Source organism: Mus caroli, chromosome 10 (assembly GCF_900094665.2).
Source record: "Mus caroli chromosome 10, CAROLI_EIJ_v1.1, whole genome shotgun sequence".
In the NCBI taxonomy this organism is placed as follows: domain Eukaryota; kingdom Metazoa; phylum Chordata; class Mammalia; order Rodentia; family Muridae; genus Mus; species Mus caroli.
Genome location: NC_034579.1, coordinates 55,246,090 through 55,260,833, shown reverse-complemented (window position 1 = coordinate 55,260,833; position 14,744 = coordinate 55,246,090). Strand labels below are relative to the sequence as shown.

The window sequence follows — 14,744 nt, the reverse complement described above, 5'->3', positions numbered from 1 at the left end:
TCCATTCCCACTCTTGTAAGTAGCATGGGCTACTCTAGCCTGATATCTGGGCCTTGGAGGGAGACCTCATGTGGGCATCTGGACCCTCCTTAGGTTTGACCCTCTTGACAAGGCTACTTCCTGTGGCCATCACAGCAAATGACATCATGGGCACGGATGGGTCTGTGGAGGGTGTGGGAACAGGGCTGGGTGAGAGGCTTCCTTTGTTAGGAGCAACTTGGTGTCCTCCAAGCTGGCCAGCCCCCCATTTGTCATCAGTAACGAGCATTGTAGCAGCCTCTGAGGGGGGACCGCAGCCTGAACCCCACAGGAGCTAGGGCCAGATGGCGGCAGTGTTCTGTGTCTGTGGGGTTTGTGTTTTTAAAACATAATAATAAAGTTGGCTCATCTCCTCCAGCTCTGCCCGCTCCCCACCGAGCACAGCGGCCCACAGTGAATGGGAGAGATTTTCCATGCAGTGGGAGTCGGGGCTGGGAGAATTAGCCGGTGTCCAGAGCCTCTGTGCTTGCTGATGATAAATGTGCCCAGCATGGGACAACTCTACGCGCACTTCCCTTACCCCCTCCTCACCTCCCTGTCCCGTGCCAGCCAGCCCTGGACGCATGGGCCTGCTCTGCTTTCGAGAGACTCCTAGAACCGTGCCAGGGTCCCTCGGCCTCAGGGACAAAGGCAGGTGATGGATGTGTCTAAGACCCTCCCTGCCAAGCTGCAGCTTTGTCCTGGGACCTCTACCCTGGGAGCAAAGCCCGGCCTCAGAAAGGAATGGTGAGCGTTCGTAGCCCGATGTGGGACACTGGGCGTGTACCCGCCACAGCCAAGCACCTTTCTACTGAACCCTGAGCCAGAAACAGAACTCAGATCCGGCTGGGTTAGCGTGTTGTGTGATGTTATCAGTTGCTCCCCATTTCTGAGACTGGTAACATGCAGGACTCTCGGGGCATGCTCTCATCCGGTTCCTTGGGTGACAAACCTCACGGCAACACCCTCAAGTGAGCAGGCAAGAGGCAAACCACTTTCTTAGATCCCCTCATTCGGACTGAGGGGTTGAACCAGGCTAGAGAGCTCTGAACAACCTGCCCACTCCTGCTCAGCCTCAGCCTGGGATCAAAGGTCACCCCAGGGAAGGCAAAGCTACTCTCTCTTCATAAAGTGACAAGGGTGGGGCTGGTGACATGGGCCTGTGATTCAAGCGCTCAGGAGGCTGGGGCAGGAGGATTGGATTTGAGGGCAGCCTGGTCTACAGAGAGACTTTAAAGGAAGGAAAGAGAATAGTGTGCTTAGGCTGATTCCTCTGGGAAGCTGCTCTCTTCTTGGTTCTGTGCCTCCTGCCTACTCCAGAGCCTCAGGTCCTGGCACCTTTGGAGCCAGCGCCTTCACTGGGGAGAAGCCTGTGGACTGACAGTGTTTCCATCCCCACTGCCTGTCTCCATCATGTCTCCTGACATGAACATTGAGGTCCACTGGAAGAGTGTGGTATATCGTCTGCCCTCCAGAACAGTAACTGAGACTGCTAAGGAGCCTTGGAGCTCCCACGTACAGCGCCTGCTCAGTCCACTTGGCCTCACACCTGCCTGTGTCCCTGGCCCAGAGAACGGGGACCTTGTCTCTAGGAGGACAGCAGGATAGGGGGTGGACTCAAACCTGGTCTCAGAGACAGGAGACAAAAGAGTTTGAGAATCTGGGGGCCCAGACTTCCAGAGGTGAGGTGGCTGTGTGACCTCCAAGACTAGCGTCATGGCTGGTCCCAGAGACCAGGAAGCTTTGTGACCTTCAAGGTCAGTGTCCTGACTGCAATGGCCGGCCAGTGGCATCTGTGAGTCGTTGTCAGTCAAAGCCGCCAAGGCGAGAAGGGTCCTCCCAGGCAGGATCCTTGGAAGTGTATGTGTGCCCGTGTGAGTTAAAGTTGGTGAGGAGTAGGGGTGGGGGGACGACATTAAGATGACCCCCACAGAGCTCTCTCATTCCATAGGGTCAGAAAGCCAGGAGCCAGGCTTAGGTAGTTCACACCTATGACCCCAGCATCTGGGAGGTGGATCTCAGGACGACCCCAGAGTTCAAGGTCATCGTCACCTACCTAGAGTGTAGCGAGTCTCTGCCTGATGCCAGGTCACAGCCCTGGGCAGAAAGGCTCTTGTAAGGTAGAGTCTGGGACCCCTGCCTTAGGGATGCAATTCCCAAACCAGGCTGTGCCACCTCAGGGTGCTATGGAATAGTTGTTTTAGTAGTAGATGAAGCTCGCTGTTTTAACACTAATGTTACCTGGCTCTCTTTTAGTTGGCCAGGTCACTCCATAGGAACTAAGGACTCTGTATAAATGGGGATGGACGGGAGCGGGGGAGGGCAGCGTCTACCGTGCTCTGAGAACTTGTGCTGTGCCCAACAGGTGCATACAGCATCCATCCTAGTTAGTAAGTTAGATAAAACGAGTGTGTGTGTGTGTGTGTGTGTGTGTGTGTGTGTGTACTTGCGTGTCTCTATGTGGGTGCATGCATTAGAAGTTATAATCCATAGATCCACATATGAGAAATAGCATGAAATACCAGTTTCTCTCAGCCTGGGTTCCCACACTTAAGATGATTCATTTCCAGATCCACCCCTTTTTCTGCAAAACTTTATTTTTGTGGATGAATAAAATTCCACTGTGTGTGTGTACCGCATTTTCATTATCCGCCCCTTGATAGCCATTTATGCTGGGTCCGTGTCCTTGCTCTTGTGAGGAGAGTAGTGGTATACGTGGCCGTGTGATAATGCCAGGTATTTTCCGAGTGATAACTCAACTTTTAGGAATAAATTCATACTGAGTTCCTTGACTCTGACTATATAATAATAATAATAAATTCTTTGTGGCCTTGTGATACCATTAAAACTGATGGATCTACTAACAACTAGAAACTGTTGTGCTGTGTTGATGGTGATTATCAGATGTAGCTAGGGCCTAGGAAGCATCCTCTAAGCAGGACCAGGCCAAGTACCTCATTCTTGGCTGGTGCCAGAGGACCTGGTAGAGGCTATCATGCCTGCTGCACTCTGTTGGTGGTGGGCACAGTCCGAAGGTTCTGTTTCTTGAGTGAAAACCTTAGCTCTGCTGTATGAGCTTGAGCAACTTGGTCATCCTCTCTGAGTCTCAATTTCTCTTCTGTAAAATGAGGAGACAGTCCGGGTAGCCCTGGCAGCACTCGGGAGGCAGAGGCAAGCGGATCTCTGTGAGTCCAGGACAAACAAACAAGTGAATGAATGAGGACAACAGAACGCACCCAGAGGGGTGTTGCAAGAATTTAATAACTCAACTGTTTGCAAATACTCAATAGCTCGCTGCTTGGGTGGGCATTTGGTAAGACTTCAATGGGGAGCTGGGCGTGGTGGCGCACGCCTTTAATCCCAGCACTCGGGAGGCGGAGGCAGGCGAATTTCTGAGTTCGAGGCCAGCCTGGTCTACAAAGTGAGTTCCAGGACAGCCAGGGCTATACAGAGAAACCCTGTCTCGAAAAACAAACAAAAAAAAAAAAAAAAAAAAAGACTTCAATGGGGCAATGTGTACTTATCCAGTGGTGGGCCCACTCCAGACCACCATGTGATCTTCAAAGCAGTCTAACTGGAGGCTGGTGCTTCCCTCCAGTCTTCCTCAGCAACAAAACAGCAGGACTCCCATAAGACACACTCTGGTTCACATAGAAGGTGCTGGAAGAAATGGGTTTATGCCCCATTGGCTGGCTTCTCCTTAAGCACTAGGTTTGGTGTGTTTTGTGTGTGTGTGTGTGTGTGTGTGTGTGTGTGCAACACACTGTCTCTCCCCCTTCCCCACCCCTCTAAAGCCAGTATCTTTTGCCCCAGTCTTTTTTTTTTCTTCTTCTTTTTCTTTTTTAGTTTTTTGAGACAGGGTTTCTCTGTGTAGCCCTGGCTGTCCTGGAACTCATTTTGTAGACCAGGCTGGCCTCAAACTCAGAAATCTACCTGCCTCTGCCTCCCAAGTGCTGGGATTAAAGGCATATGCCACCACTGCCCCGCCTTTTGCCCCAGTCTTAGGAGAGTCTCCTGGTGCACAGAGAGAAAAAAACTAGACACATTTTGTCTATTCTGGTCTGAGGGAACTGTTCCCTGCCCCTCTGCCTACAGGGGACTTCCTTAGGGCCACACAAAGCCTTTTGACCTTACAGACAAGTTCATGATCCCTATTTGGGCCTCCTGGGACCCCACTGCCTCTACAAGCACTTGCCTGGTGAGAAGGGCCATCCATGTACACACACACACACACACACACACACACACCCTGCATTTGATTCCATTTTCCCAGTAATGAACCGGAGCACAAGCCCCCCCACTGCTTGTCCCAAGCTGCCACCAATTGTTCTGCATTTGTGATGCAAAGCCATTTTTCCTAAGTGAATTGTGACCAATCACAGGCCTGGCCTGCTTTCCTCCCATCCTGTTTGTCTCACCTCCCAAGGTGCTGTTCTTTCCAGGGACACAGGTTTTTCCACCAGGCCCTGTGGGGGAGGAGGTGGCCACCAGTTTAGCCTAGCTGTGTGCTCTAAAGGTTCTCCCTTCTGCTAAGGTGTGAGCCTGAGAAGAGCCTGCAGGATGCTTAGAGCCCTGTGCTTGGCATTACCACCCCCACACAATGCACCCCAAAGATCCTGGATGCCTCTGTGTCTCCAGTGGGGTGGCTCAGGGTGGTGATGGCTTTGAGGCAGAGCTGGCCTGGTTTGTGCTTTTGTCTCAGCCTGTATGTAGACATGGGAGATGACTGAGGCCAATCAGAGCAGATCTAGTGGGGGTGCCCTTGCCTCTGGACCACTAACATCGCAGGGCTGGCCAGGATGGGAAAACTGCTGGCTCTGGAGACCGTGTACGAGTGGCAGTTTAGGTCCTCGGGATGAGGTCCCCAGGATGAGGTGTTCATGGCACTCTCCCTCCACAGGCGTTGACTCTGCTGGCCAGGTGCTCCCGGACTCCTACCCATCAGCCCCCGCGGAGCAGCTGCCGTACTTCCTGCTGGAGCCACAGGACGCCTACATCGTAAAGAACAAGCCAGTGGAACTGCACTGTAGAGCCTTCCCCGCCACGCAGATCTACTTCAAGTGTAATGGCGAGTGGGTCAGCCAGAACGACCACGTCACACAGGAGAGCCTGGATGAGGCCACAGGTGAGGCTGGCCCCACCTGGGCTCCTCAGAGATGCCACAGAGCCATGGTGCCCCCTGGGCCTTAGGCTCCCCTCAGGTTCTCCAGGTGTGGGCTACAAGCCCCAGCAGGGGCTCCCCGACCCTGCCACACAGTTGACCAGTCTTGAAGTTGCACACCAGACAAGACAACACCTGCGGTGTCTTTCCATAGCTTCTTGTTAGGGGAAGATGGTACCGTTTTCTGGTTACATTCATGGTGTGTTTCCTTGCCAGAAACTGTTCTTGGTATAAAAGAAAGATTCATGCGTGTTAAGTGGCCCTTACACTTGGGACCAGGAATGTTTCAGATTTCAGAATTTTTTAGACTTTGAATTTGCTCAGATTCTGAATCAGATAGCCCCCTCCTACCTCAAGGAAGGAAGGAAGGAAGGAAGGAAGGAAGGAAGGAAGACCAAAAACAGAAACAACATCCAAAATGCCCCAAAACCTGCATTTCTGCAGCATTCTATCAACAATCAAGTTTTGGTTTTGGGCTGGGGTTTTGTGGTGTAGGGTTGTGATCTCAGTTACTCTGGAGGCTGAGGCAGGAGGGTTCAAGTTTAATTTGAGTTTATTTTGGAACCCTATCTCAAAATAAAGTGAGAAAAGGGTCTCTGGGCCTATGGGTCGGTGGCAGAGTGCTTGCCAGTACTCACAAGGCCCTGGGTTCAGTCCCTTACACGGTATAAAATAAAATATAATATGAAGTTGGCTGGCACTTCAAGATGGCGCAGGGTAAAGGTACCTATTTACAACCTGAGTTCAGTCTCTGGCGGCACAAAGTAGAACTGACTCCAGAAAACTGTCCTCTGACTTCCAGATGTGCTGTGACTCGAGCAAGCACATACACACACTCACACATACACATGCACATGAGTTCACATACACTAACTGTAAAAATATTTTAAATAATACGATTTCATCGGCCAGTGGTAGCACACACCTTTAGTCCCAGCATGCAGAAGGAAGAGGGAAGTGGATCTCTGAGTTCGAGTACAGCCAGGGATACACAGAGAACTTTGTCTCGAAAATTCAAGATCAGAGAGCCAATCTCAAAAAACAAACAAATAAGTAAATAAATTAATAAGTGACTAGTAAGATTCGATTTGGTGAGAATTTTGGATTGCAGGCTGTGGGTGCCCTGTCCTATAAATATCACATGAATGATTAAACAATCTGTGCTAGAATGCAGTCCAGACTGTAAGGAGGGAAGGACAGTGACTGGATCTTAGGCTGGGAAGAGGCACGGAGCCCTTCCTCCTGAGGTGTGGCTTGTGGTACTGCCAGGTGGAGGCTCAGCCAGCTCTCAACCTCTCCCAGGGGATGGCAAGGGCGAGTGGCCCTGGCTTAGGGAAGGTCCCACCCTAGGCAGGGTGTGGGAGTCCTGGGTAAAAGGCCTTTCCCAGAACAGGGGGATAGCGAGAGGCATGTACAGATGCCCGCTATACTGAGCCCAGCAGCCGGAGCCGAACGAGTTTTGCTCCGGCCTGGTTCTGACTGCTCTCACCTGCTCTTTCTTCTCTTTCCTGTTTCCCTCCCTTGGTCACATCCGTTGCTCTCTTCGTTTGTGTTTGAGTCTCTCCTGCTTTCTTCTGGCCCCCACCTCCAGACCCCCTTCTCTCCTTCAATTTCTGCTTTGCTTTGAAAAGCCCTGATCTCAGGCCCACCCAGATTGGAAAGCCACACCCCAGACAGCACCTAACCTTAACCACCACTGGCTAAGCCGTGCTCCTGAGAAGGTTCAGCCTCAGGTGTGAGCTTGGTGCTGGGGGTTCTGAAATAAAAAGTCTTAAAATTCCATTCTCATCTAAAATCTGATAGGTAAAAGAATTCGAAGCAAAACAAAGGAAGCCCGATTGAACAGTCAGTGTGAATGATACTGGCCTGTCAACCCCAGGCCACACAGAAAAGACCCTCTCTTAACAAAACCAGAAGAGAACAGTCTAATCCACCATTCAGGCCTGATCACACTGGCTGTGTGACTGTGGGGCAGTCATACAACCTCTCTGGGCCCTGTGGCCTTCTTTTTCTCTGTTAGCAGGAAGTCCCAGTGGGGAGGCCATAAGATACTATGAGCACAGTGCCCGCCAGGCAGAGGACTAGGACCCTCTGGGCCCTCCCTGTCAAACACTTCTGTATTCTTTATGGATTTTCCTGGCTTCTTACAACTAGTCCTTCTTTGGCCTGTGAGTCCCTTCTCCCAGTCACGGCCAGCCATGAGTTCTAGTCCAAGCAAGAGACAGTTTGCCTGCTGTGGGCCTCAGATGATGGCCTGTGCTGGCAGTAAACAATCCCATGGTTCCTAGTAATGGTGACAAGCATGGCTCTTGCGCCTATCAGGGGCACATGATACCTGCTAGCCCTGGGATCTGGGGCTGTCGTCCCCATTGGCTATGTATAGTGACAGTGGTCCCTCAGTCCATGCATGGGAGGACAGTGGTGAGATGGACAGGCGTACTTGCGGCTCCTGCCTGGATGAGCAGGTAGCGAACCTGCTGGTAACTGGAAGTGCCCTGGGCATTGAGGGCGCAGAAGAGTTCCAGACAGGAGACCATGTACAGTGGCCCGTGGCTACTTGAGGAAGTCTGGAGGCTGTGTGGAGGACTTGGGTCTTTCTGCTGAGGCTAGCTGGGTGGTGGTGAATGGGTTTGAGGGCCTAGAAGGCATTGTCCCGGGGAACGGCTGTAGATAGAGCCAGTGGGATTCTGCCGGAGCGCGCCAGAGACTTGGGTAGAAGGGAGGCTGTTTCTTTCCCACTGAAGACCCGTCCTCTCCCGGCCAGGCTTACGGGTGCGAGAGGTGCAGATCGAGGTGTCACGGCAGCAAGTGGAGGAACTCTTCGGGCTCGAGGACTACTGGTGCCAGTGCGTGGCCTGGAGCTCTTCGGGAACTACCAAGAGTCGCCGAGCCTACATCCGCATTGCCTGTATGCCTCCCTGAGTATCCCACCCCACTTCCCCATAGAGATCAGAAAAAGAAATACCCTCCCACTGTATGCCAGACATGGGCTCCTAGACCTAGAGGCCAGGCCTCCTCAGGCTCTGGGGTTTCCAGCAGCCCTTTCCAGGTGAGGTCCCAGAGTCAGGGAGGGGGGACCCTGTTTCCGCAGGTGAAGGGTTCCTGTAAACAGTTCCATAGGCATGCCCTACCCCCTAGTGGCTACAGTGGGCATTTCATGCTCACATCCGCAATCCCTTGATGTTCTTGGAACTCTTCTCAGACTTGCGCAAGAACTTTGACCAGGAGCCTCTGGCCAAGGAGGTACCCTTGGATCATGAGGTCCTTCTGCAGTGCCGCCCACCGGAGGGAGTGCCTGTGGCTGAGGTGAGGAGGGGGGCGTGGCCAGCCAGGTAGGGTATTTACCAGCAGCTCCAGACTTCCTGTGGTCCTGCCTGTCCTTCTGAGCCCCATTCACACCAGACCCCACCATCTCTCCATAGGTAGAGCCTCACAGGAAGGGTCTTGGTCTCTGACACCCCTACCTGACATATACCCAATAACCACACTTGTAGATACCACTGGATTTCCTTGGGTGTGTCCAGGCGTTTATTCACTCCATCAGCTAGAGACCACCTTCCTTTCTTTCCCCTCCCACATCCTATGCTGGTCTGGGGGGGGGGGCACGGACAAAGGACAGGCCTCATTCACATCTCAGCTGTCGAGCCCCCAAAACTTGGTCACCTGGTTATTTCTGCTTGTGCCTTCCTAGGCAATGAGTAAGGTGGGCACCTGATTGGCAGTTGCCACCTGCTGGGCTTTGATCTCTCAGCAGCCCTGCAGTGTGGACACAGCCACCGTTTAGAGATGAGAGGGATGGGGTGACCACCTAGGTTATGAACGCTGGTGTGGAGCAGAGCTAAGGACAGGACCCAGGGTCCTGCTGCTTTTAGGGACATAGGGAGGGCCAGACACTAGCAGCCTATGCTTGCTCACATTCATCTGAACCCCGTGGGGTGGGTGCTGTTCAGGTTCCATCTTACAGTTGGCAGACAATGAGTCCTCCCTGCCCGCCTCCACAGGTGGAATGGCTCAAGAATGAAGATGTCATTGACCCCGCTCAGGACACTAACTTCCTGCTCACCATTGACCACAACCTCATCATCCGCCAGGCGCGCCTCTCAGACACGGCCAACTACACCTGTGTGGCCAAGAATATCGTGGCCAAGCGCCGGAGCACCACGGCCACAGTCATCGTCTATGGTGTGGATGGGTGTTTGCGGGCATGGGCTGTGATTATCCAGGGTGCCCTCTGGTGGGAGCTCTCATAGGGGGACCTGAAGCAATATATCCCCTCCACCCTGCCCTACTCCCACCTCCAGGAGGCCAAATCCCAGGTACCCAGTCACACACTGGGTGACCCTGGTTAGGTGTTACCCCTCTACCAAGTACCCCATCACACACTGGGTAGACCCTCATTAGGTGTTACCCCTCTATCAAGTTTACTGCATCACTGTACAATGGGCCGGGATGAGACAGTGACTTCCTAGGCCCTCTCAGGTGCCAACAGTGGCCTCTCAGTGCCCAGTCCCACAGATGAATGGTTCCAACCAGTGTCTAGGTTACTAAAGGTGGGTGATGGGCTGAAGATAACCTGGAGGCAGCCAGACCCATGTTAATCATTTGATGGGCCATCCCTACAGTGAATGGAGGCTGGTCTAGCTGGGCAGAGTGGTCACCCTGTTCCAATCGCTGTGGCCGAGGCTGGCAGAAGCGTACTCGGACCTGCACCAATCCAGCCCCACTCAATGGAGGTGCCTTCTGTGAGGGACAGGCCTTCCAGAAGACAGCTTGCACCACCGTGTGCCCAGGTAGGAGTCACCAGCCCACCCAGGCTCTTCTGCCTATGGGATATGTATGGAGTTGGGATACTACCTTCTCCCAGTGGCAAAGAGCGCAGGGCCCAGGTCCTCAGGGTACTCTATGGTCTCTCTCTCTCTTTCTCTCTCTCTCTCTGTCTTTGTGCCAGTAACCTTGAGTATCTTTACCCTCAGCTACTGAGCGTGTCTAACTGCCCCCCAGCCCGTGGGCTGTGCAAATATGATTGGCATGTGCGTGCATGGGTCCGTGTGTACGTACGTACGTACGTGTGTGGGTCTGGGCGTATGTGCGTGCATGTATGTTTTTGTTTCCGTGTCCCCACTTGAATGCGTAACTGCGTGTCCATGTCTGTGCTGTGCTCCTGCAGTGGATGGAGCGTGGACCGAGTGGAGCAAGTGGTCTGCCTGCAGCACAGAGTGTGCGCACTGGCGCAGCCGCGAGTGCATGGCACCGCCACCCCAGAATGGAGGCCGTGACTGCAGCGGGACGCTACTTGACTCCAAGAACTGCACTGATGGGCTGTGCGTGCTGAGTGAGTGCTTTGGAGTCGGGAGACAGGTCCCTCTGCCCTGGCCCAGCCGTAGGGCCTCTGTCTGGCCCCCACGCTCGTCCTTCATCTCATTCATGCCATGCCCCCATCACCTCCTCGGCCACCCTTTCTCTGTCACCTGAGTCATCATCTTTCCCTTTATTTCCCTTGACAGATCAGAGAACTCTAAACGACCCTAAAAGCCACCGTAAGTCCCATTTCATGCCTCTCTTCTTTCTTCTGGGAATTCCTGGCTCTCCTTGGCTGGCTTTCCACGGGTGTGGGGTCCAAGGCAGGGAGAATTGATGGTTTTTCCTCCCAGTAAAACTCCATAGGCTCCCCGTACCTCATGCATGCTGCCACGCTTCTGTCATGGAGAGGCAGTGAGACTCTCGGCTGTCAGAAAGGCCCCCGACTCCCTCTGACACTCCCGTTACAGAATGGGAAACTGAGTCTCAAAGGAGAAAGAAACATGTCCAAGGAACAAAACCAGGATTTGAGCCCACATATTTTTGTGGCCAAAGCAGGTGGACATGCCGGTAGACAGTTCCGCAGTGAACTTAACCCTGATCTGAGTGCTGCTGCCCAGAGTCAGCTCCCAAAGGACTCCCCTCCCACCCCAAGGGCCCTTAGTGCTGTGACAGCATTATCAGGGCAGCACAGCCTCTCCTTCAGACCAGCCTGTGGTAATTAAAGAACAATTTCCAGATCATTCTGCAGGGAAGGCTTCAGCTCAGCAAGAGGCCAGGCCCGGCGCTAATGCAGAGAGTAAATCACCAAGCAAGTGGCCCCCAGTGTGAGTGTGGAGCCGAGCTTAGAGACGAGCCTGTCCCTGCTGGGACGAGCCTCCTGAGAAGTGGGAGCCCAGCCCTGAGGAAGTCTCTAGCACCTCCTGGCTTGTCAGGATGCGGGTGGGGTGGGGGGTGCCCCAGTGAGATTGTTGAGGTGAGGTATAGACAGTGTTCCCAGAGCAGGAAGCCATGGCCTCCCATGCTACAAGATGTGACTGTGGGCTCACCCAAGGGTGCAGGAGGCCAGGCTGGACCTTAGGCTACCTCTTCCAGAGACCCCTGTTGGTTTTTTTTTTGTTTGTTTGTTTGTTTTGTTTTGTTAAGACTTATTTACTTATTATATGTAAGTACACTGTAGCTGTCTTCAGACACTCTAGAAGAGGGCATCAGATCCCATTACAGATGATTGTGAGCCATCATGTGGTTGCTGGGATTTGAACTCAGGACCTTTGGGAGAGCAGTCAGTGCTCTTACCCACTGAGCCATCTCTCCAGCCCGAGTCCCCTGTTTTTAATGAAGCACAGGTGCTTCTTAGCGCTCCTGAAAGACGTTAGGTCAGAGAGTAGCTGTCAGGTGGCCTCCGCTTTGCTGTGCCTGAGTTGGCTGGTGTGTTAGTCACTGACCCTGGGTGGCTTTTAAAATTCATATTTCACTTCATTAAAACTAAATTCATTAGGAAACACAGCTCCCCAGTTGCACCGGTCACATCTTAGTCGTCGGTAGCCACATAGGTCTACTTGAGCATTCCCAGGATGAAGGGGACAGGATATTTCCGTCCTTCTAGAATGGTCTGTGGACACCTGCATGTTCCTGCCTGGCAGTGCATAATTATTTGCAACTGCAGCCCCTGCTGGCGGAAGGCGGTATTGCTTCGCTGTGGGCTCCCTGGGTCCCATCTTTCTTTCTGCCATCCCGCTCACCACCTCTCCATCCATTGTTCCGCCTCTCACCCCACGTGCTTCCCTCCCTCCACTGCACCTCCCATCCAATGCATAGTGAAGAGACTTCTTAAGATGGTTTCGGGGAGCCAGGGCGTTTGGTTGTATGGGAATTGTAGGTTTGGAGCGAAGCTTTGCCACGTAGGTGGAATCGTGTGCCCTCTGGTTCCCAAGCCTCACACCCCGGGCTCCTCAGCGCTGAGCCACGACTGAGCTCGTGAATCAGACCTACTGGTTCCGTTACATTCTGTACTGTACCAGGAGGGTGAGCATAGGGTGGGGATTTTGTGACAACTTACTGAGAAAGAGGTGGATTCAAGGGTTGTGAGACTTGCCTGAGGCCACTGATCTGCCTTAGGGGGCAAAGCCTAGAATCTAGATTTTTCCTTACTACCCCAAAGGGCCTTTCCCTCACCTGACCCTACTGCCTCTACAGCCCTGGAGCCATCGGGAGATGTGGCACTGTACGCAGGCCTTGTGGTGGCTGTCTTTGTGGTGGTAGCGGTTCTCATGGCCGTGGGAGTGATCGTGTACCGGAGAAACTGCCGGGACTTCGACACGGACATCACCGACTCCTCTGCGGCCCTCACTGGTGGCTTCCACCCTGTCAACTTCAAGACTGCAAGGCCCAGTAAGGACCTGGTGTGGCAGGAATGGCTGAGGGGATCCCAGAACAGTGTAGCTGTCACCAGAGCTGGGGCACTTCCCAATTTGGCCATTAGTTTCCTATAGCAGTTGAGCCTTCTGTAGCTGGAATTGTGGGTGGGGCAGAGGCCTGGAGAGAACAGAGTGGGCGGGGCCGTGTGGTGAGGCATGGGAACAGTGGTTCTGACCGCCACATCCGCCCCTGCAGACAACCCGCAGCTCCTGCACCCGTCCGCCCCTCCAGACCTGACGGCCAGTGCTGGCATCTACCGCGGGCCTGTATATGCCCTGCAGGACTCCGCCGACAAGATCCCCATGACTAATTCGCCCCTGCTGGATCCCCTGCCCAGCCTCAAGATCAAGGTCTATAACTCCAGCACCATCGGTTCTGGGTCTGGCCTGGCTGATGGAGCCGACCTGCTGGGTGTCCTACCGCCCGGCACGTACCCGGGCGATTTCTCCCGGGACACCCATTTCCTGCACCTGCGCAGTGCCAGCCTTGGTTCCCAGCACCTCCTGGGCCTACCTCGGGACCCCAGCAGCAGCGTCAGCGGCACCTTTGGTTGCCTGGGAGGAAGGCTGAGCCTCCCCGGCACAGGTAGGCCTCCAGTTCCATTGCTCAGGTGGGAAGTTATGGCTTGGAGCAGATTACCCATAGAGAAATCTGGTAGAAGACCTGAGATCAGAACTTCCTGGGCCTCTGTCAGCCAGGAAAGTCTTGGGGCAACCACTTGAAAGGGGTCTCATTTCCCTTTAGGTTGGGAGAATGGCTCTTATCTTTAGTCCCACAGAGCTGTCCTGGTTTTAAAGGGCAGCAGGGCCAGGATGCGCATCTCAGCTTGTGAAAGTGGCAGCTGGTAGCTTTTCAGAGTCCTGTCCTGAGCCAGCATAAGGGCCAGCACTGGAGCATTCTGACCCCCCCCCCCCAGCAATGTTAGAGGCCCCCTGTATTCATGGGCAGACCAGGCCAAGTAGCCTGTGTGCTCTCTGTATCTGTCCATCCCCATGCCCCCGAGTCTAGAGTCTTTCCCTTCCCTAGGTTGGAGCCAGAGTCTACCCCATCTTTCTCATCTCTGCTACCTCCTCCTCCTCCTGCTGATAGCCTTCCTTCCTCCCTAGGGGTCAGCCTGTTGGTACCAAATGGAGCCATTCCCCAGGGAAAGTTCTATGACCTGTATCTACATATCAACAAGGCTGAAAGCACCCTGTGAGTAGACCCACCAGCCAGCACCCACCCCTTGTGCTCAGCCCACACTGGGCACACACGTTTCCATTTGCCCTTTAAAGCTTAGTCCCAATACCCAGGTCCCCCAGAGAAAGCATATTCTAATGGGTAAAACCTAGCAACAGCAAACCTTTCCTGTGCAAAGGGGGATTGGTAAGCAACTGCATTGCGTATGTCCCATTGCTGTGGCAAATGTATGATAAGAACTTATGGAGGCGGGGTTCATTTGGACTCGCCATGGTGAGTGGTCACAGGAACGGGAAGCATCCATAGTCAGGAACCAGAGAGGGACGAGCGCTGGTGTCCGAGGCTCCCCTCGCCTTCTCTTTCTTTTTCATTCAGTCTGGGTCCCCAGCCCACAAGTTATGTGGGTTCACATACAGATTTGGATCTTCCCTCCTACTTAAATCTCTCTGGGAACATCCTCACAGACAGGCATGTCAGGGGTTCATCTCACATCCAGTCAGAGAAAGACTGACCATCTCAGTTTGAACATGGGCGTAGAATGTGAACAAGTAATTCACACGCACACACACACAACACACATACACACACCAAATGCACCACATGCACACACACACACACACACAACACACATACACACACCAAATGCACCACATGCACACACACACACACA

General features: G+C 53.4%; 1 protein-coding gene across 2 annotated transcripts in view; it reads left to right on the top strand.

Moving 5' to 3' along the window:
• Positions 1 to 14,744, top strand: part of Unc5b (unc-5 netrin receptor B) — a 69,227-nt gene that overhangs the window by 43,725 nt on the left and 10,758 nt on the right. The window contains exons 2-11 of one of the 2 annotated variants that reach the window (XM_021173793.2): positions 4,919 to 5,143; positions 7,944 to 8,087; positions 8,382 to 8,485; positions 9,181 to 9,361; positions 9,802 to 9,969; positions 10,347 to 10,511; positions 10,684 to 10,716; positions 12,674 to 12,868; positions 13,091 to 13,480; positions 14,002 to 14,089. In XM_021173793.2, the coding sequence (XP_021029452.1) occupies positions 4,919 to 5,143; positions 7,944 to 8,087; positions 8,382 to 8,485; positions 9,181 to 9,361; positions 9,802 to 9,969; positions 10,347 to 10,511; positions 10,684 to 10,716; positions 12,674 to 12,868; positions 13,091 to 13,480; positions 14,002 to 14,089 (1,693 nt within the window). The remainder of the gene's footprint in view (positions 1 to 4,918; positions 5,144 to 7,943; positions 8,088 to 8,381; positions 8,486 to 9,180; positions 9,362 to 9,801; positions 9,970 to 10,346; positions 10,512 to 10,683; positions 10,717 to 12,673; positions 12,869 to 13,090; positions 13,481 to 14,001; positions 14,090 to 14,744) is intronic. The other variant, XM_021173795.2, reaches the window with a different exon arrangement.